General features: G+C 36.9%; 1 protein-coding gene and 1 long non-coding RNA gene across 3 annotated transcripts; one reads left to right on the top strand and one right to left on the bottom strand.

The window, feature by feature from the left end:
- The first annotated feature begins 1,332 nt into the window (after nucleotides 1-1,332).
- On the top strand, nucleotides 1,333-4,859 carry LOC110439850 (uncharacterized). Its single transcript, XR_002459008.3, has 5 exons — nucleotides 1,333-1,414; nucleotides 2,695-2,788; nucleotides 2,881-2,950; nucleotides 3,027-3,093; nucleotides 4,007-4,859. It is a non-coding gene; the product is annotated as an uncharacterized lncRNA (long non-coding RNA).
- A 7,923-nt stretch (nucleotides 4,860-12,782) lies between these two features.
- Nucleotides 12,783-21,920, bottom strand: LOC137495858 (serine/threonine-protein kinase pim-3-like). Of its 2 annotated transcripts, XM_073953931.1 has the most exons (8): nucleotides 21,611-21,920; nucleotides 21,311-21,481; nucleotides 21,106-21,188; nucleotides 20,941-20,991; nucleotides 20,492-20,864; nucleotides 20,187-20,366; nucleotides 20,001-20,096; nucleotides 19,637-19,905 (listed from the first exon to the last, which is right to left on the bottom strand). In XM_073953931.1, the coding sequence occupies exons 1-8, from the start codon at nucleotides 21,636-21,638 to the stop codon at nucleotides 19,877-19,879; spliced, it is 1,011 nt and encodes a 336-aa protein (XP_073810032.1). In that variant the 5' UTR covers nucleotides 21,639-21,920; the 3' UTR covers nucleotides 19,637-19,876. The 2 variants fall into 2 exon arrangements, with proteins under 2 accessions (XP_068077951.2, XP_073810032.1); XM_068221850.2 differs by lacking the exons at nucleotides 19,637-19,905; nucleotides 20,001-20,096 and adding an exon at nucleotides 12,783-13,873.
- Between the last annotated feature and the right edge of the window lie 306 nt (nucleotides 21,921-22,226).

The raw sequence follows: 22,226 nt of genomic DNA, 5'->3' as shown, positions 1-22,226 counted from the left end.
GGCAGAAGAGGGAGACTCAAAAGAGCATCGGTGGACATTTATCTAGAAAATGCTGGAGAACAGCAGGTAGGGCTCTGTCAGTACTGTCTATGGGTGCGTTCCAAATCACATACTTGTACACTATTCTATGCCATTTTGTAGTGTAAATGGTGTAAGTAGTGTGTTCACACTGAAATATTCTTTTTTTTCGGCTTTTTTGCCTTTATTTGATAGGACAGTAATGAGACAGGAAACGAAGTGGGAGAGAGAGAAGGGTGTAGGGTTGGGAATTGTCTTTGAGCTGGGTTTCGAACTCGGGACGCCCTATTGTGCTACTGCAGCATATGTCAGCGCATTGACCACAAGGCTATTGCGCTGACAATATTCTTTTATTTTAAAAAGATTAAGTTCACTTTAAATTCACGGATGATGCTCTTATTTAACCGTTTAAAAGAAGTGTGGACTGTGCACTTGAGGCTGTCTTTGTTTGTTTGCAGATTGGAGTGGAGCAGAAGAAGGAGACTCACAAGCGGAATGGTGGAGATATACTGCAAGACCTGGAGCTCAGGAAGCAGGTAGAACTGCTTGAACAGACTGAAAATTGGAGTTTGCTTTCAAAGAAATCCATTGAGATAAAATAACGACCTGATATCTTTCTCTTTGACAGGTTGGCATGGAGCATGTGGAGGAACAGGGAAACGCACCTTAGTAATGACAAGTGCATCGTAATAAATTAGATACAGACTTACACTTTTTTAGGTTGAATCAAATTAACTTTATAAAACATTTAAAATCATATACTTTCATTTGTACATACTAGATGATTGTCTGGAATCTCTTTAAGCCAGATAAATGTCTTGTTTGCGGCAGGTGTTTCTTTTTCCTGTAATGGACACACAACAGACAGAAGAAGGAGACTCACAAGAGCATCGGTGGAGATTTGTCTGAAAACCGCTGGTTAACAGTTTATGCATTTCTGGAGTTCAGCAAGCATGTAGAGCTCTGTTAGTTGTGTCTTTATCTTTTCCAGGCTGGAGTGCAGCATGTGGAGACAAATAGGAATCACACACCTCAGCAATGGACACTAATGGTCAGGAATATCCTTTAAAGGTAGATGAATAGGTGCATGGATGGATGTCCTTCCAAGTGGAAGGGGGTGGTGGTGGGCATAGATTGTTAGATATATGTATTGTCTGTGGCTATTATTTACAACTTCAACAGACAGAAGAGTCAGACTCACAAGCAAAATGGTGAATATTTATCTGAGGAACACTGGAGAACGTTTGGTTTATTGATGCAGATCATCCAGCAAGTAGAGCTTTGTTAGTCTTGTTTTTGTCTTTTGCAGATTAGACTGGGGCCTGTGGAGAAATGGGACTCGCACCTCAGCATGACTGGAAACTGATGGTCTGGGCTGCGTTTCCCAAACAACGAAGTAACTCACGGCTAAACTATAAAAGTCTGATGCATCGTTTGAGAAAAGAATGATGTAGTGACGAGTGTTTTCCAAAACCTGTAGTTTCTCTGTCGCAGATTTATCGCTTAAACCAGATTAGTTATAATTATGATAAAATGCCCGTAATGATGCTCTAAACTACTTCTTTAGAGAAAAGAAACTTAATTTATTTGTGCAAATTATACACGCACACGCATTTACAATAGAATTCAATATTAGATTTGGTAAAAATATGCACTCGCTTTCTATAATAACTGAAATATATGTAAATGACACATATAGGGCTAATGTTTGCTTTACTAATATTATTGAGAAGTTGAACATTACACATTCTATTCTAAAACATATCACTTACAAAAGCTAACACGTATTCTAATATCATATAAATCATAAAAATAAATAAATAATAATGGCTATTTATTATAAAATGAAATGTAATATTTTTTATTTATTAGAAATGAAAAAATGATACTTTAATAATAATATTAATGATGGTGATGATGATGATTCTTATTAATATTAAGAAGGATATTTATTTATTTATTATTTTTTAAAATCTACTTTTACAATTTAACACATGTAAACCACTTTAGAAAGTTCTAACTGGCAGGCCCATGTCATATACAGTACAGATACTTAATAAATGACTCAATATAAATGAAAAGAATTACCGTATGCTTTTTGTTTTCACAAGCTTTGGAGACGTAACATAAATTCCGCTTTTAAATAACAGGTCACCTATAGCTTTCACCATGAGGCTGTGTACAAAATGACATCAATGTTTTCAAAGTGCACTGCGAAGGGAGCACAGTTGTAAACTGTAAGATCTGTAAGATCACGAAAACTAAACTGTAAAAATAGTTTGAATGCAAATTACACCTAAGAGAGATGACTTTAATATTTTTTTATTTTTTAATAATTGCAACTTTGAATGTTAAAATGTTCTAAATGAATAGGGCATAGGGGGATAACTGAGAATAGAACACAGTCAGGAACAATGTTTCTAATTACAGCTCCAGATAGTTGGAAAGATGTCTTCTTTGTGGCAGCAAAAGTATCTTAAATCAATCAAATGTAAAGACACAACTGGAATGATTTAATTATGTTAATTATTTAGAGAAAAAAGTATTATTATAATACAAATATTAAATAATAATAATAGTTTTATTTATAATATAATTCAAATTTTGATTTAAAATATTCAGTATAGCTATTTATATATGGGTAAATAAATGTTTTTTTTTTTGGGTGGGGTGCAGTTGAGGGGGGCTCGTGGCCCAGTAGAGCTTTACCCCTGAGACTAACAAGGGGAACAGTGGAGATAAACTGGAAGACCTGGAGCTCGGCAAAGAGGTAGAACTGCTTGAACAGACTGAAAAATGGAGTTAGTTTCCAAAGAAATTTATTGAGATTAATTATAGACCTGATATCTTTCTCTTTGGCAGATTTGTACGAAGCATGTGGAAGAACAGGGAAACACACCTCAGTAATCACAAGTGCATCATAATAAATTAGGTACAGCCTTACATTTTTAAGTTGAATCAAATTAACTTCATCAAACATTTTAATTTACATATTTATATTTTCACAGAGTGATAGTCGGGTATTTTCTTTGGATGGACGGACGGACGAACGGATAGATAGTATTGAACAAGCAGGTAGAGCTCTGTTGATGTTTTCTTTGTCTTTTACAGAGTGGAGTAGAGAATTTAGGGAATCACATCTCAGAAATGATAAAAAACTGCTGGTCAGGTATCACCTACAGTATCACCAAAAGATGTTTAAGAGGAAGGGGGGCGGTGGTGGGCTTGAGCTGGGCTCAGACTATAGGAGTTTTAAAAACCTAACCGATAATGAAATCTGGTTGCTGTGAACACATGAGGAGAATCTTTGGCAAATTTATTAGCCCACCTCAAATCTTAAATATGTGCAAAGTACAAAATATGAAAACTGCGCCACAGCACACAAGATGTTAAGGTTATCCTGACCGATGGAGCACATCACTCTCTTTGTCAAAAATTACGCTTTTTTTTTTTTTTACTAATATTAGATTATTAAATTATGCGGTGGTTCGGTTCTGGGTTTTTCGGGGTCGACAGCTATTCTTGACTCTTAATTTTGGAGTCAGTAGAATCGACTCAAGAATCGACACCTTTTACATTCACTTAAAATAGCGCAAGGATTAAACATGCTGTATCATATCTTTCTTTATACAAGAAGTTCTCCTGTGGTCAGACAAAATCAGCATTTTAAATCATCTGCAGTCAAAATAAAATAAAAATCAGCCTATACTTTTTTTAATTTAGAAAATTACATTGCAATCTTAGAGACAGAAAGTTAAAACCTCAATTTATTATCAAAATATTTAATGAAAAGATGTGTAGCAGCAGTTCAATAACAAATTAAAAAATACCCCAATTGAGCCCAAACAACGCTTAAATAAAAATCATGAAATACCCTTAATATCTTCTTAATATAAATGTTTGATACATGAATACAGAGTATGAGTGAACAAAATAATCTGGAGTAGTGAACAGTCTGAGGTTGTTTAGTACTATATTTGTTTTAAAGGCAACAGATGCTCTAACTCAGGGGTGTCCAAACTCGGTCCTGGAGGGCCGGTGTCCTGCAGATTTTAGCTCCAACTTGCCTCAACACACCTGCAAAGATGTTTCTAGAAAGCCTGGTAAGAGCTTGATTAGCTAGCCCAGGTGTGTCTTGAAGGATTCGGATTTCTGCTTTCCAGTCCATCTCATCATGGACCAACGTTTATCGTTTTCATCATCCTGTTTCTCAATATTTAACTGTGAATTGATTTTAATTAATGAATTGAGATCTTGAGTGGAACTGAGGACTGGAAGCAACTGTTTCTATTGTTATTTCTAGGAGTTAATACTGTCTAAAATGTCTAAAGTGATTTTGCTATAGTTTTACGGTTAAATCTTTTAAAGTGATTCTACTTTTTATTCAAGATAGACTTTGTGTAGTAAGAATATAACTGCCTGAATGTAGATTATACCAGTTTTTAATCAGTTTTGATAAAGACGGCGGACGGTACACTCAGCCTTGGATAAGAAACAGATTATACTTAAAGTGTGTGTGTTCTATTTGATTGTTGATCCGTTTCACAGGTCTGGAGTCAGCTCTAATCAGTCTAAAGGGTGTCTGACGTTTATGCTTAGATATTGTTCAGAATTGTACGCACGAACCTCACGTGGAAATGTTCCTAGTCTATCTGTGTTTTAACCAATCAGGTTAGAACACCTTTATGTATGACGCAGTTAATGACGTTATGTGAGAGTATAATTGTTATTGATTGGTGATTGTAAGCAGAGTGGCCTAGGAACTCATTGCGAGTGTTGAAGCTGGGTTCTGCGGATGAAACTGCAAACTATCTTCAGTAAACTTGATTTATTTATTTAAATCTCTGACTCCGGCTCTTCTTCATTTACCAGACTGGTCATTCTTTGGGTTAAACTGTAAACTATCCCTACAGTCTGATTGGGGTTGGAACTAAACTTTGGAGGACACTGCCCCTCCAGGACCGAGCTTGGACATGCCTGCTCTAACTGATCAATAAACAATATAGCTAGATTTCAATTTGATTTAATGACCGATTAAATATTAACCCCCTACACGAAATTCATAACAAACCTAAAATAATAAATAAAATCAGCTGTGCCTCAAAACATATCATATTGCTCTCTCTTGTAAATTTTTATTTTTTTATGTGTTCTTTTAAACAGCCTATTACTTTACTTTTAAATATCACTGTTTGTTTTGTGCAATTTGTTCATTGTAGTTAAATAAGGGTTTGTTTATGGGACAGCATACGCCGGAAGAAAAGAAGTGAGTCAGAGCTGTTTTTGAACTTAGCCTTGTCTCTATTTGTATTTAAAAATCCTCTTTTTGAAATGAATTTCGTTTGTTATTAATTGTATTTTAATTTTAATGTATTTAATTTGTAGTTATTTACAAAATAAACAAGAAGAATAGCCCAAATATTAGAGCTAAATTGTATTGATAACACAGCAAACTTGACATCGCAGGCAGATCATCTTTAAAACCAAATTGCACAAAGTTGTGTTTCATAGGTATTTAAAAGTGAAAGCAAACTTTGTCTGCAGCACTAAATTTATAATTGCCTTCAGAGTTCATCGTGCTCGAGAATGAGCATTATAACTGCAGCTTAAAACAGCTTCATTCAGGAGGATTTGAAAAAAACAGACTCAACTCTCATATTCCTGTCCTGAAGTCGATTTCAGTACTAGGTTCATTGAGAGTCGAGGAGTCGACTCCCCGTCCCTAATGCCCAGACAAATGTCTAATAATAATAATACACTTATAATCTCTCCATCATGCCACGATGTGCTGTGCTTTCTTGCTCAAAAGCTAAATTGTTACCTGTTGCACTGCCTATATTGTGTGGAAAAATAATCTGTTATATCATATAGAGCTACTCTATGTCGGTTTACGGCACTAGACACAGGCCTAAGGATTTTTTTTATACTGTACATAGCACTAATCTATCCCCTATCCTAAACACAGCCCTCACAGAAAAGATATATCTGTGATTTCTAAAAGCACATTTTAATGTTTAAGCTTTTTGTTTTTTGGAGATAACTGGCAATTTAGTAGGCATAGCTACCCAGCTACATCTGGCTCATAAATATTCACACACAGAATAACGTTAGTGGCTAATGAAAACTGATCATTTAAGCTTATTATAAGGAGGTCGTTGTCCTATCCACAAACGGAATAACTCACTTTTTTAATTGCTTATTATTAATTTAGTAATATTTGACCAACTGCCACTACAGGAAAACACTAATATCCTGCACTCGAAATAGGCTACACTACGTCTCAGTTTGCGTAGCTGTTCATGCAGTTAGCCTGTAAAATTTAGTTAACACACGCAAGTTGAGCCGCAAGTGTCTTTTTAATTTGCTCTCACACACAAACATTTATTTCATAAATGCGTATTATATATGGCTAATAATATTTGGCAATTGGGATGTTTATAAGGGTCTGACATGCACGCAGTGGACAGCAGAATGAAGAAATGTTGATTTGATATGTCTAAACGAAAGTTCAATTATAATTATATCAATTATTCACACACCCATACACTCTCACATTCACACACATACACTATGGCCAATTTAGTTTATTCAGTTCACCTATATCGAATGTCTTTGGACTGTGGGGGAAACCAGAGCACCCAGGGGAAAACCACACGAACACAGGGAGAACTTGCAAACTCCACACAGTAATGCCAACTGACCCAGCTGGGACTCAATCCAACGACCTTCTTGCTGTAAGGCGACAGTGCTAACCACTGAGCCACCCTGTCACAATGATATTACTATTTATGACAATAATTGAAATCTCTCCGTCTTGCTGCGATGGCTGTGCTGTGTTTGACTGGCAATAGCTCAGCTTTTAGATTGCTAGAGCCTCTTTAAAAGTGAGTCACCTCCTAAAAAATGGATAGCTCATTCCTCAAAAGCAAGTATTGATGTCAATGAGAGTGTCAGTGTCATCGAGAGGAAAAGTCCTGACACCATTGTCTATTCACAAGATAGTCAAATGGCTTTGTCTATTTTTTTCAATGTAATAAAGTTCGATTTTGGTGACACTTTCTGAAAATGCTCAAGACAGCACTATATACTATTTGCTCAGCCATTTGAAAACTACAGTAAAGTTAGACATCACTGCATTTAGTGAGGAATCTGATTACAAGACACTGAATATGTATGTTTCACATTTTTACTGCAGATGCTCTTTGCAATTCTAATTTTTTCGCAGGATTGCCCAAAAGAATAAATACACTCTTATTTACATCAAACATAAACTCCCTTTGGGCAGAGCTGTGCACAACTGTAAACAATGTGTGCTGTGCTCAACTTTCAAACATTAAGTACATATTGCAACTGAACCTACAACATACACACGTCTGTAAATCATTCATGAAATTGTTCAATTTAGAAGACATTTTCTGGAAAATAAAGATGTAAAAATTTTAATATAATTTGCTTGTCAGATTTCGGCAACTAGTTCAACATTTTTGTATGTAATGACTCAAGTAATGAAATGAGGACTATTAGTTTTAAATTGGAATGACTTTTCAGCATTCCCAAGTTTAGTTAATTTTGACTGACATGACATAAGCGAATAATAATTTTAACAGCAAAGAGTTGTATGAAAGCAATTGATACATGTCCAAAAGCATTCGCAATTTGTTGAAAGGAATGAGAAACTGCTACTATGATGTGCACAAATGACTAATAGTTTTGAGAAATGCATTAACTGTTGTGCAAATGTAAATAGTGTTGTGAGAAATGCACCAAAGCCACTGAGAAAAACTGTAATATGTTGAATCATTTTGGGTTTTGGAGATAACTGGCAATGTTCTAGTGCCCGGCTACACATGTGTCATCAATATCTGCACACCGCAATAAGAATAACGTAAAATCTGGCTAATAATAAAGGATAATTCAAGCTTATTCAAAAAAATGATATATTTATTTATTTATTGAAAGCAACATGATTCTCTCCAGCTCATGGCTTTGTTAATACTGAATAGGTTTGAACTGCTGTGATCAGCCCGATTTGAATTTCTGGATTTCAATCATGTCTGTTATGATCAGGGAGGCTGCGATTTGTGTTCAAGATGGCGAGGTGCAAGATTCTATCTTTAAACGGCTCACATTACCAGATAATCTGCGCTGAGAACCGATCAAAGTCCTCGACAAGATTTCATCTCCGATTCTCGGGAGGTCAAAATAAATTGGACTAAAACTTCTGTAGTCTGAGCTCAGCTTTAGATAGATAGATGTATTCTCTGCGGCAGGCGTTTCTTTTTCAGGTAGTGGACACACAACAGACAGAAGAAGGAAACTCACAAGAGCATCAGTGGAGATTTGTCTAAGGAACGCTGGAGAACATTTAGTGCACTGCAGGAGTTCAGCAAGCATATAGAGCTCTGTCAGTCGTGTCTTTGTCTTTTACAGTCTGGAGTGCAGCTTGTGGAGAAATATAGGAATCACACACCTCAGCAATGACTGGACACTGATGGTCAGGAGTGTCCTTCAAAAACAGGTGGATAGGTGCATGGCATGAATGTCCTTCCAAGAAGAAGAGGGTAGTGGTGGACATAGATTGTTAGCTAGATGTCTTCTCTGTGGCTGTTATTTATTGTAGGTAATGGACATACAGCAGGGAGAAGAGAGAGACTCACAAGAGCATCAGTGGAGATTTTTTTTAAATTGCCGGAGAACAGCATGTGCATTGCAGGAGCTCAGCCATCAGTTAGGGCTCTGTTGGTGCTGTCTTAGTCTTTTGCAGATTGGAGTGAAGCAGAAGGAGAAGAGTCACAAGGCAACAGTTGAGATATATCTGAAGAGCACTGGAGAAAACTTTGTTTATTGCTGAAGATCAGCAGCATGTAGAGTTTTGTTAGTCTTGTTTTTGTCTTGTATGTCAGATTACACTGGGGCATGTGGAGAAACGGGACTCACACCTCAGCAATGACTAGAAACTGATGGTCTGGTTAGTCATTTTACTGAATATATAGGTGGATAAATGAATGAAAAATAGATGTCCTTCCAAGAGGAAGGGGGTGGTGGTGGGCTTAGATAGTTAGCTAGATGTCTCGTCTTTGGCAGGTGTTCAAGTAATGGACACACAACAGGCAGAAAAAGGAAACTCACAAGAGCATCAGTGGAGATTTATCTAAAGAACACTGGAGATTATCTTGTGCATTGCTAGAGTTCAGCAACATGTAGAGCTCTGTTAGTCGTGTCTTTGTCTTTACAAACTGGAGTGCAGCATGTGCAGTAAAATAGAAATTACACACCTCAGCAATGACTGGACACTGATGGCTAGAGGTTAGGTGTTTCCTGAATGGATGAATAGGTGGATGGATGGATGGATGGATGGATGGATGGATTAAAAATAGATGTCCTTCCAAAAGGAAGGGGGTGGAGGTGGGCATAGATTGTTAGATGTCTTCTCTGTGGCAGTTATTTAAATTGTTTACTGTTAACCCTTGCTGTAGATTATGCGGTAAATAACTCTAAAATAGCCAGTGTTCTGCTGTAATGAAAGGAAACAGTATTTTACTGTAAAACCAGCAGGATTTGTATGAAATTGTGTCATGCAAAGAATAAATGACAGTAAAGTTTTTTTTAATCATTATTATTATATGTGTGATTGAGATAAATGTTGCCAGTTACTTTGACAATGTGCCGTATACCATCAGTGTTGGGGAAAGATATTTTAAAAGTAATGCAATACAATATTGAGTTACTCCCCCAAAAAAGTAACGTTATAATGTAAAGCTGTGTTACTTATACTTATTATGGAAAATAATGTGTTATGTTACCTTTGAGAAAAAATCCTTTTTTTATACCAGGCTGAGGCTTGATCTCTTTCAGAACTTGCAGGTTTTTTCCTTCTTTTTTTTAAATAGAGGAGCTCTGCAATTAACAACACACTCTATAACCTTTATTTACCTCTAAAAACACATCAGATAATAATGATTAAGGAGAATGTTATCTTCTGAGAACTTCCTGAGGCCAGAGCTCTACATGCCGTATACTGTTTAGAGATTAATGACAGTTTTAAGCAATGTGTTTGATGCTTTTGTACTTTTAGTCTTATTAGTGAAGTAAAATGAGCATTTGACACAAACAATCCCCGTTTACTTGTCCTCCATGTGTTCAGAAAAATGACAATACTTTCAGTGCAGAAATGTAAGGCTCTGCCATCTTGGGTTCTGTTTGTTTCTGCTGGGAGAAAATTATTATTATTATTATTATTAATTCAACAATTTATTTTTTAAAAGAGAATTAATTAAACTAAGAAGTAACTTGAATACTCCTTAATTTGTTAATGTGTTACTTGTTACTTAGAAATGTCATATTATTTCATAACTTGTGTTACTTGTAATGCGTTACCCCCAACACTGTAACCATCGATGTCAAACTCAGTTCCTGGAGTTCCCCCCCTACTTCAACACACAAGTCCTACTGTATATACACTGCATGTGTTGTTCATTATTGAACCTTTTTGTTTCATTGTAAATAGAAAATGTCTTCAAACCTGCTGATTTGTTTAATTTTGTCAGACATTTTCTGTTGTATGTTTGTTTGCTGCCAAAACAATAAAATACATTTGTCTGAAGAATTGATTTGCTTTTTTATTTTTGAGAACAGTTCAGAAAACTGATTAATTTGAGTCAAACTACAATAACTACTGTATATATGATTTACCATTAATGTGTGTGCAGTAGCCATTATGCTGTGAGTACAGAAGTACAGTACAGTAATTAACTGTAAGCAGTTTCCTGTTAGTTTCCGCTACTGCTCTGTTACACTGACTAACACTGTTGCCAGTATTCCACTGTAAAAAAAAGTCAAACCTGGTAAGATCTAATACATTTATTACAGTATTTATTATTTGTTAACATTGGTTAATGTAAATAAAGTTTCATTGTTAATTCACGTGAACTCACAGGACATTAACTGATATTAACAATTTAATTTAATATTACATTAATAATAAAACAGCCCAGACCTGGCAATGGTCATGCAAGCAGACTAGCTTTTCTAACACTGAAGCATATATATGCATAAACACTCCTCAAAGATCTCTCTTAAATTAATATTGTCTGCAGAATGTTTTATTTTAATAATCGTACATAAACATTAGATCAGTCAGTATCAAAGTCAAAACTGTGAACAAAAAAAACTTTAAAAAAATCTCAAGATCACATTTAAAAAATGAGTTCACCCAAATGGTACACGCCACTGGTACTTCACAGCTACTGTGGGGTCACCCATTGTGGAGAGGTCTCAGCTGAGATGCCCAACCAAGACAAACCACCTGATTCTGGACAGCAGAAGATTCTGGACCACACCATAGTCTTCAAAATAAAAATCTAAAACTTCCAGTAGGTGGTGGTAAATATATACACTTACATACCTTTAACTACACATGACATTTTACTCTACCTTACATATTACTCACCCGGATATATATAATTGTATAAGGGTCATTCTCACAATAAAGTGCCTTCGAGACATCAAAATTATAAAACAAAATTGTTTGAGAGTTTTGATTTAACCACAGTTGTTTTAATTAGACCTTATTCCAGGGATGGGCAAACTTGATCCCCGAGGGCCGGTGTCCCTGCAGAGTTTTGTTCCAACCCTAATCAAACAGACCTGAACAAACTAATCAGTGTCTTTAAGATCACTTGAACTCTATAGGGAAGTCTGTTTGAATAGGTTTGGAGCTAAACTATGCAGGACACTGGCCCTCCAGGATCAAGTTTGCCCACACCTGCCTTGGACTGTAAGAAATGAATGTTGGTCAAGCTCCTGCACTTTTTACAAATAATCTGCAAGTAGAAAAACAGTAAACAAACCTCACATTGTGTCAACCCTGTCATGGACAAATGTAAAGTATCAGTACAGTCAGAGCATCTGGAAAGTTTTCATAGCGCTTCACTTTAACCACATTTTTATGTTACAACCTTAATTCAAAATGAGTCAAATTCATTTATTACCTCTAAATTCTACACACAATACCCCATAATGACAATGTGAAAAAAATAAATAATTTTAAATAGTTTCAAATCATCTCACAAATGTTTTAAGTGTTGCCCAGCCGCTGCTTTACAGTTGTCTGTTAGAGAGGCTCTGCTTGCTAATGCCCAGGAGGATGCGGGACTTCTAGCTGAGTGTGCACTTATCCCTGAGGACACACCTTGATTTGGGTATGATACACAAGGGTGATGGCATCCACAACCCAGTGTGCCAGCCTCTGCTTGATATGGCACTTTCCTTCTGCCGACTGCCAAAACAGACACAAAGCAAAATAAAACAAAAAGAAGAAAAAAAAAAACAGACTAGAGAATGCTCTGTTTGGGCCACGTAAACACCCAGTGTGCGACCTCATCACAGCAATGGAGGGGTTAAGTAAGCCTCCTCCATGGTCAATGGTTGAAGTCTCACTACCTTATCTGGAAATGAAGTGGTAGGAACCTTGGGCACATAGCCAGGCCAGAGTCTCAAGACTATGTGAGAGTTAGCTGGCCCAAATTCCAAGCATGATTTGCTGACAGAAAATGCCTCCAGGTCCCGGACTCTGTTAATAGAAGCCAGGGTGATGAGCAGAGCTGTCTTCAAGAATAGAAAACTTAAAGATACTGAATCAAGCGGCTCTCTTTGCAGTGCGCAGAGGACCACAGAGTGATCCCAAAAGGTCATGAGAGGTCAGCTACCGATGCTGGCAGGTCACTTAAGTTTTCTATGTCATGTCTATAGATCACACATGAAGGTTTCAGAGATTTGATTTGATTTATTTATTTTCAAACAGAAATATCATACATAAAACATCATTAACAAAAAATACATTTCAACATGGTGGAAAATGGAGTGGGATGAAGCACAAGCTTATTATTTTCCCACTTCATTACCACACACATCATTCGTCTATTACTTAAACTGATTTCTTCTTTTACTGATCTCTTCTTTTTCATAAAATATATTTTATCCTTTTGATATCTTTGACAAATTATATGTTTGATTCCATTTGTAAAAAATACACTGCAAATAATTAAAATGTCATCATACCTTTCTCGTTTTATTTATAAAGGATTTGTATGTTCCAAATAGCCCACATTTTCCATCAGTCTAATGACTTTTTTGTATTTTAAGGGATTGATTGTATTTGAAAACAACATCAATTAGGACTAACAAAAACCAGAAACAACTATCTAATAATGCTGAGATGACTTATTGATATTTGTGTGCAATAATTCCAAAATGTATGTCTAATCATTATTAAATATTAATGATGACAATAATACTAACAATGAATTACATCTCTCATGATCGTGCTGCCCTGAATGTGCTTGAATGTAAGTTATCTATTTATTTACCAATATATTATCATTTATTGTATCAAATGCCTTCTTTAAATCTATAAAAATTCCAACTACCTTCTCCTTTTTCTGATCTGGACGTAAGTGCCAGATAGAAAACCTCCTTGAGAAAGAAGGTCCTTCCTCAGGAGAGTCTGTCAGGGAGGGTCTGTCCCGAGGAGTGTGAGTTCTGGAAACCAGGTCTGGGTGGGCCAGTGTGGTGTAACCAGCAAGATCTGCTCCTCGTCCTCCCTGACCTTGCACAGGGTCTGTACAAGAAGACTCACTAGGGAAACGCAAACTTGCCTGATACACATGTCCGAATCCAGCAGTGAGCCAGTGCATCTGTGCTGAGCGGAGCAGTGGCCGGTCTTGGCTAAAGCAAACAGGTAAACCCGAGTTTCTCCAAAACACCCCCATATCAGCTGGAGTACTTTAGGGTGAAGTTGGCACTTTCCTGGGATTGTGAGCTGCATGACATTCCTTGGTGCTTCCCATTGACATCCCTGAGACATGCAACAAAAACCTAAAATTAATAACAGAATTTAACATGAACCTGTTTATAATAAGAACAATTAAGAACAATCAGTAAATAAAAGTGAATAAAGAGTTAAATGTGAAGTGCCATTAGAAACTGCTGGAATGTCAGTCGCTTTGTAAAAATGAACAGTATTTTACTGTAAATCAGGAAATTCTCCATTAGATTTATTTGTGTTTTATAACAGATTTGGACAGTTGCACAGTTTAACCAAGCTTAATGTTGTGTTCAATGTTCTCTGTATTTCTCAGTTCTCCTGCATTTGTTCTGTTAATAGGTGTGGATGCCAGTTCACAGGCCAGTACTCATGAACTTTGAGAGCCAGTTTTTGGGGAAACTGTATCAAAGATAGGGGTGTAATGATACACTCAAGTCCTGACGATGCACTGAGGTCTTATGAAGCAAAGGAATCTCTCTCTGTGCAACAAAGTGAACATTATTTACAAATGTATCATCTGTAATATCTCTGTGACTGACTTTTTCTTCATGAATATGTTGTGAATTTAAAGACGAGACAAACCAGGAGGATTTTTTGGGTATCTTCAGAGCAGAATCCTTTAATAAGAACTCGCCGTTGCTGTGATTCATCAAGAAAATCTCTCAACTACTGCAGCTGACACTCAGTTAAATACACAAGTTAGTGGGCAGTGCTTATTAGTAGAAACAGAAACTGCCATTACAGGTTTAGTACAAAAGTCTTTTTTCGGCTTTTGTCAGACAAAAGACACAGCCGTGTCTGAATAGAGGATGACATGGGAGGGAATTTTCACTTCTGTCCCGTTCCCACTCTCACAGAAAGAAATCTTTTCCCGTCCCACTCCCAGACCAAAGTTTAAAAAATGATCCTGTCCCATCCCGCTCCTATTTAAAATGACTCCCGCTCCTGTACCGCTCCATATATATTTTTTCTTCATTTAGACTTTAGGTAATACATATAATTTGATTTGATCTGCTCCCCATCCCGTTTTAGACCAGCTGCTGAGTCCCTGTTTCTAGATTTTCTGGAGATCAGTTACAGTGAATGAAAGAGTAGTTCACACCATGTCTACAATAGTTTAATGAGCCCAAACAGCACATGAAGCTGCATTTAACTCATTTATTGAAAACTGTTTAATTAAGAAGAGCTTCTACTATTACAGGCAGCAGCTCTTTCACTAATTTTGTTGGAATTGGGTCCAACATGCATTTAGCTGGTTTAGAACCATTTATCATTTTATCTAGCTCGTCCTTCCTGTTCTGTGATTTTGAAGCACTGTAAATTATCTAGATGCAGTGGAATGTTGAGAAGTATAAGGCGGTGCAGAAAGTTTAGCGTCTTCTATTTTCTGTCTGAAGGCTTTTATTTCATCACTAAAAAAATCATCACTACTAATTTGCGGTGGGACATTTTGTTCCAAAGATGACTGATTATTTGTTAATTTAGCAATGGTGTTAAATAAAAATCTAAGACTGTTATGATTATTTTCTATCGGTTTGTGGAGGTGCTCAGTCCTGGCAGATTTTAGAGCTCTCCTATAGCTGTGGGAAGCACTGAATCTTATAGTTACGACATTTTCATTTTGTTAAAAATAATGTTTCTCATAAGAAAGGTGGGGGATGGGATTAAAACTGACAATACATTCTTAAAATCAGAGGAGTGTAATAATTGAGTGTTTAAAATGGCTTTTCTTGACTGTGAACACTCTTATTTGTCAGTCACTGATCATTATGCTCTACATGCTTAACTGTGTTTTTTCTACTGTGCAGGTTCAGAGATGTGGCAGCCATGTGGACGGACCCTTCAACCATGACCACCTCCTGAAGTCACATTATGCTCTATTTATCGAAGATGTTCTGCTCTCTCTTTGAACTATTTGGGCCTCATCAATTCTCTTGATCTGGGATATAGTCTGAAGATTGTTTCTCAGGATTACTGAAATCGCATTTACTGTAATTCACCCGATTAAAATCAATCATTCCAGCACAAAACAAACAAATCTCTGTGCATATACTGTATTTACTATTGTCTGCATTGAAATTATTCTAATAAGCATTATTTAGGCAGTTTTGGAATCGTGTCTGTGTTCAAGAATATGATGCATCGTCTTCTTAATTAAATCTAGTTTAGAGTATTAGCACAGAAACTTAGCATGCTGAATGTCTAGCGGTTATTACTCTAATTTATTTCAAACTAATTGTTTTATTCATATTATACAGTATATTCAAATGTATTTAAGTTATCATACATGTAATGTGAGCAATAAATTGTATGAAAATATGCTTCATTTTAAATTTGTAAGTGGCGAAACGGGCAGTCATGAATGTTGTGATTTTGAGAAAATAAAATCTAATTTTAATTATGCTGTAAAAAGCAATTAGTTGACTATAAATAGGTAAGTTAAGTCAACTTAATAGGTCCTCATATTTTTAAGGGAAGTCAATTGGTCACTTTTAAGGCAGCGGTTTTGATCCCTTCATTAAAGTAACTAATCGCTTTTTATAGGAAACAAAATGATGTTTTACATTTGAAGGTGACATTTATTCTTGATTTACTCTTAGTAACACAGTTTGTTTCATTCAGCACATGATATTCTTTGGTCTGAAAATAGTTGTTGATTACAAACCAGATGATAGTCAGTGTTTAATGATTTATTTCAGCCTTCAGAAGGGCCTGATTGTTTAATCTTTGACATTTTTACTTGGCTCAACTTCATTAATGTTGACTGTGCTTCAAGTAATTGTAATAGTTCATAAAGCAATGTACTTTGTTTACATCTTTGTTTATTACTGTGATGTGCTGCATTGACTTGGATCTGAAAGTGTGACGGTGTCACATTCGTCCAGACATACTTAATAAAGATTCATTTAATCATTTAAGAACTGAACCTTTAGAGCAACGCAACTGTGATTAAAGTAAAGCAGCAAGTAACAGAAGCTGATTTGAATGTAATGTTGTGACTTTTTAACAGGTCATTTGCTGTTAAATTTGTCAAATGTTCACTCAGTTGAAACAAACAGCTTACAGCATCAATAAATATATTTAAGTTCTTTTTTTTCCAAACTTGGTTTCAATAGATAGTGACTACATTGTGAGTTCTATTGTATCTCTGCTGTATTTGCTCAATGTTACAGTTCTCTGTTCAGAATGTTTATTATTTATATCACAGAAATGGGATTCATTCAAACGTAATGTATTATGTATGGATTTCAGTGTTGACTGCTGTATGATTTTATGTGATTAATAATATGACATAAAATCTCTTTTTTTCATTGCGATCTAATTTTCACGTCATTGCAAGGATACTTATGAAGGTAAAAAATGAATATGTATTTGCTTCTGTCATTTCTATTTCTAAAGACAGTTAATTTTGCTCCAGTGACTTATAAATGTATAATCATATCTATATTCTTCTGAGTCTAAAATAGTGTTATTCTGAATGTCTTAACACCCTTGGCAGTCTTTATCCAGTATAACATCATATAACAGGTTATGTCACCATATACAAAATAGATCATCCGTTTTGCAAAGATAATCATTTATTTAAGGTCTTAGAAAACAAGAACTGACTACAATCTTTAAGTTATGATTGCTGCTGAATGACGCATTGTATGACTTCATTTCATGATTTTTCTTTCAATAAAGTCTCTTGGTCTCACGTAGGTTTTGTTTGTTTTCTGCGCCAGTGATTTATACTTGAATATGTTTACGAGGTGGGTTGTTAGCCCAACGATCAACCCTCAACCTGGAGGACCAGGACATACACACATACGGACAATTTAGCTTACCCAATTCACCTATAGCGCATGTCCTTGGACTTGTGGGGAAAACTGGAGCACCTGGAGGAAACCAACGTAAACAAGGGGAGAACATGCAAACTCCACACAGAAATGCCAACTGGCCCAGCCGGGACTCGAACCAGCGACCTTCTTACTGTGAGGCGACAATGCTAACCACGGAGTCACTGTGTTGCCCCAGCGTGTATATCAATTAAGAAAAAAATATATCAGCATTTAAATATCTACTGACTAATTTAACTTTTCTCTTTAGTCAGATGGGTTCAGGTAGTGCCTCTGTCCTGCTGCTCTTCAGGAGAATTCAGCATCACAAGCAAAATGACCACCTTGAGTCAAATAACATATATTGAAAAATCAGCGCGGTTGTCAAGGCAGAATCTCAAGCACAACCAATCATTTTAAATGACATGGTGAATCATTTAAAGAAATTTAAATGTTAAGTTCAGAGAGCAGTCGCTTAGGGCCCCAAGGAAGTCTGGAGGCAGACAATAAATACTAATAAAGTCATTTCCTGTCATATTTTGTAGGACAAGGCTCTAACAAATACATTTTATCTTAATTAGTATGTGTGCAATTGTGTCCCCCCACCCCCAATCATGGATCAGTCCAGCAGTCAAATCAGATGAAAATTTAGTTTTAGAAAACAAATAGTTTGTTCATTATTTTTAGTTGTGAACTCACTTTAAGCACACAAATCTTTTAAAATGTAGAGATTGTGTAAAGGTAAAAATATAGAAAGCAAGACAGAGTGATATAAGATAAAGACAGCTAAATAAATAAGTAAATATGAAAAGTGCTCATTACTGAAGGACTTCCGGGTCTCATGACTCGAATTGCTTAGGGCCCCCAAATCACCTAATCCAGCCCTGCTCATAACAAACAATCATCATGATCACGGTACAAAGTGTAGAGTAAACAATGTTATTAACACTATGAGCTGTATTTGTTAAAATAAATGTTAAATTATTGTGTGTTTCATTAGACAAACTGTTGAGATGATGAAAAACACGCAGTCTTATACGTTTTAGTTAAATTGTGATTCTCTGTGCTGAACATTGCCCCCTTGTGTTGTCTATGATCACTTACTGAGGAGAGACGTGACCCTGCACCACAAAAGCACTTTTTTACTTCTTTTGGTTTGAGCACATGCTTTTTAAAATGATTGAGCTGTTGAAACTTTGACCTACACATGAAAAAAACAATATGTACATTTTAAATTATTTTTTAAATTATAATTGTATTCTAACCTGAAACTGAAGATCGTCCTAAAAAGAGATTTATTGCACTATATTGGGATAATTTGCAATTTGATGTGCACAAAGAAGAAAAACACAGTAGTGTTTACTTTAAATTCTCGTAAGAAGTTTAGTATTTGTATTTTTTCTAACTTTGAATTGAAGATTATATCAAAAAACTATTCAGCACGCTTCAATGTTGAAATTTTGTAGTTCAATGTCCACAAAAACACAATATTGTTCATTTCAAATTCTCATAGAAACTTTTGTTTTTTACCTAAAATTGAAGATCATTCAAAATAAAAAACATTTGTTAAATATCAGCATGCGTGTATGGACATTTATTGAGTTTATTATCGACAGATCTGTGTTTAAGTAAAACAATTCGGCTAGTTTAGATTTTTATGTTTTAAATTCAGACATCAAATTTTGCAAATAAAGGTTTGGTCTAGTTAGTTCAGCACACTACAGACAGCATGATCATATCTGACTGAACAGTCTCCTGATTCCTCCAGTGTCTGTGTTCATTCATTCATTTTCCTTCAGCTTAGTCCCTTTATTCATCAGGGGTCGCCACAGGGGAATGAACCGCCAAAATATCCAGCATATGTTTTACACAGTGAACCTTGCTGTGAGGTTACAGTGCTAACCACTAAGTCACCTTGCTGCCCTTGGTTTAAACATTTACATTTTAGTGAAACCAGTAAAGAAAAAAAACTGCTGTAATTGCGAATAAAATAACTTTATTGTTCATGATTTATTTAACATCTGTCCCCGTTTTTCTCTAAGAGGTCTAGAAACTGTACATTTGTCTACTGTAGACTAGCTTGTGTGTGTGTGTGTGTGTGTGTGTGTGTGTGTGTGTGTGTGTGTGTGTGTGTGTGTGTGTCTTCAGCTCGTACAGCTTCACACAGAGCCTCACAGATGCAGCAGAGGAAGCTCAGGATCAGGATCTGTTCTCCTCAGTTCCTCTGCCCCTCCTGCTCTCCTTCTACAAATCATTGACAGCGTTTATCTACACTGAACCTGACAATGCAACCCAAGCCATGACTGCTGGATTCAGATAAGTGTAATGTCACTGGCGACCTGTGCAGTGCAACCAGGGATGGCTCTCAATGTCATCTAAACTGGGTCGATCAGCCGGTGCTGCACTGAGACACCAGCGAATCAGCTGACGGCACTCTGTTACACACAACACCGTCTTCAGAAACACGCAACAACACACTTCTGCTCGCTCGCCAGGCTATCTCTGAATGTGTCTGAATCTCTTACCTGTTGACAAGCTCCTGGGGAAGGTCAGTCTGCTTCTGGACGTGACCCTCTGTGCGCCTCTGAATGGGAAACGGTCACACAGGATGTTGTAGAGCGTCACTCCTACTGACCAGACTGTAGCTGGAGTCGCATGGTAGCGATGTCTACGAAACCACTCAGGAGGAGCGTATGCAGGAGTGCCTGAGAGACATAAGAAGACCACAAACATCTGCTCAAAATGCTCCAGTACAGACAAATTCCCTTTAGTGGATCAGCAGAAGTTCACAAACATCAACAGAACGTTTCCTTCTGTAACTCACACTCACCTGCAAAGTATTTGTAGGCCGAGTGCTTCAGCAGATCTCCACAGCCGAAGTCCAGCAGCTTGATGTCCTGGGATTCTGTGGAGATCAGCAGGTTTTCTGGTTTGACGTCCCGGTGCAGGACGCCGCGGCTCTCGCAGTGTTTTAGGGCCGCGATCAGCTGCACCAGCACTTTCTTGGCCAGACGCTCATCCAGACAGCCGTTCTCCTCACAGAAGCTCTGGAGATCTTGGCAAGGATCCGGTCGCTCCAGGATCAGGATGTAGCGTCTGGGACGGTCAAACCAGTCCAGCAGCTGCAGGACACTGGGGCAGGCAGGAGCTGACGTGACACGGGTCATCAATGCCACCTCCAGCGGCAGCCGACCCTGACCATCCTGCAGGACAAACCCTCCATTATATCCAGAACTCAATCAAACACAGCAAACACAACAGATTCACATCAAAACATACAACTTTCAGTCGCTCGGGGGTCCGGTCCTTTGACACATACTTGATGGCCACCTGCAGACAGAAAAAGCAGAGTAAATCACACCTGCCTGATTGTGACACATGACATTTACTGACAGCAACATTTCTAAAGCATGTCTGAACAAAGGAGGGAAGAAAATCTCTTACTGGCAGTCCATCAGACCTGCGCATCCCAGCAAACACAGAGCCGAATCCACCTCGTCCCAGCAACGGGCCCTTCTGGTACAAGTCTGCAACACAGAAGAGCACAAGAAATGAAGAAAAGAGAGAAAGAGAAAACATGCTGCGGTCTCATCAATGACAAATCATTTCATTTCTGAGCCATAAGATCTAGAAGATGAGCTGTGCTGACCTCTGCGAGAGCGTTTGGCTGGTCTGCTGGACGAGGTGGACAGTGTTTGCTGGCTGCTGCTCTGCCTTTTCCTCTTGCTGTTCCTCTGGTCTGTGGATGCAGAATCAGCCAAATGTGAAGGCAGAGGAGCCAAAAAACCAGGAAGCTCAGTGGTGCTGTCCCGTGTATCTTCTGTATATCAAAACATTTTTAATAAATCTCTTTTGTTAACTTCTGTAATCCTTTTCATTTAGTCAAACACCATACAGCATCATACAGTGATATACAATGACAAACAAATGAAAGATTAAAAACACTCACCTCCTCTTTCTTCACCCATGTGGGACATGGACAATCTCCTCCAACCTGCAATAAAACAGACAAAAACAGACAAATATGAAAATAAATGTAAAACAAAGTAAAGAAGAAGAAGAAGAAGAAGAAGAAGGAATGAAAAAACAGCAACAAAATTGTATTAAAAAAATAATCAGAAAAATAACGAAAAAAAGATGATTAGAGAAATTGTGCTCTTTAAAATAAGTCTTTTTCTCTCAGAAATCCTCCAACAGCTTCAGAAATCTCAGGAATCGCACAGAAATGCTCTGCAAAGTCGCCTCGTCTCTCAACCAACAGATTGCGATAGGTTTGATTGTTTTTTATATGCAGTCAGAATTCATATCATAACACGCGTTGCTATAGCAACTAAAATTGTAAAATACAAATAGCCAAAAAGGGGTATAAATCCGATTAGTTCTAATTAAAAGCTCTTGTTATTAAATTAAAAATGTATAAAAATTTAATTTCCGGGATAATTTTCAATAGGCCAATCAGCTTTCATCAATACTGCGTCATCACCATACACTGATTAAGCTATCGAAATTAAATGAAATGAAATGCTAAAAGCCTTATTTAATTTAATATTATTGTTGTTTATTAT

The sequence above is a fragment of the Danio rerio genome, chromosome 6 (genome assembly GCF_049306965.1).
Source record: "Danio rerio strain Tuebingen ecotype United States chromosome 6, GRCz12tu, whole genome shotgun sequence".
Lineage (NCBI taxonomy): Eukaryota > Metazoa > Chordata > Actinopteri > Cypriniformes > Danionidae > Danio > Danio rerio.
This window is presented reverse-complemented; position numbering and strand designations above follow the sequence as displayed.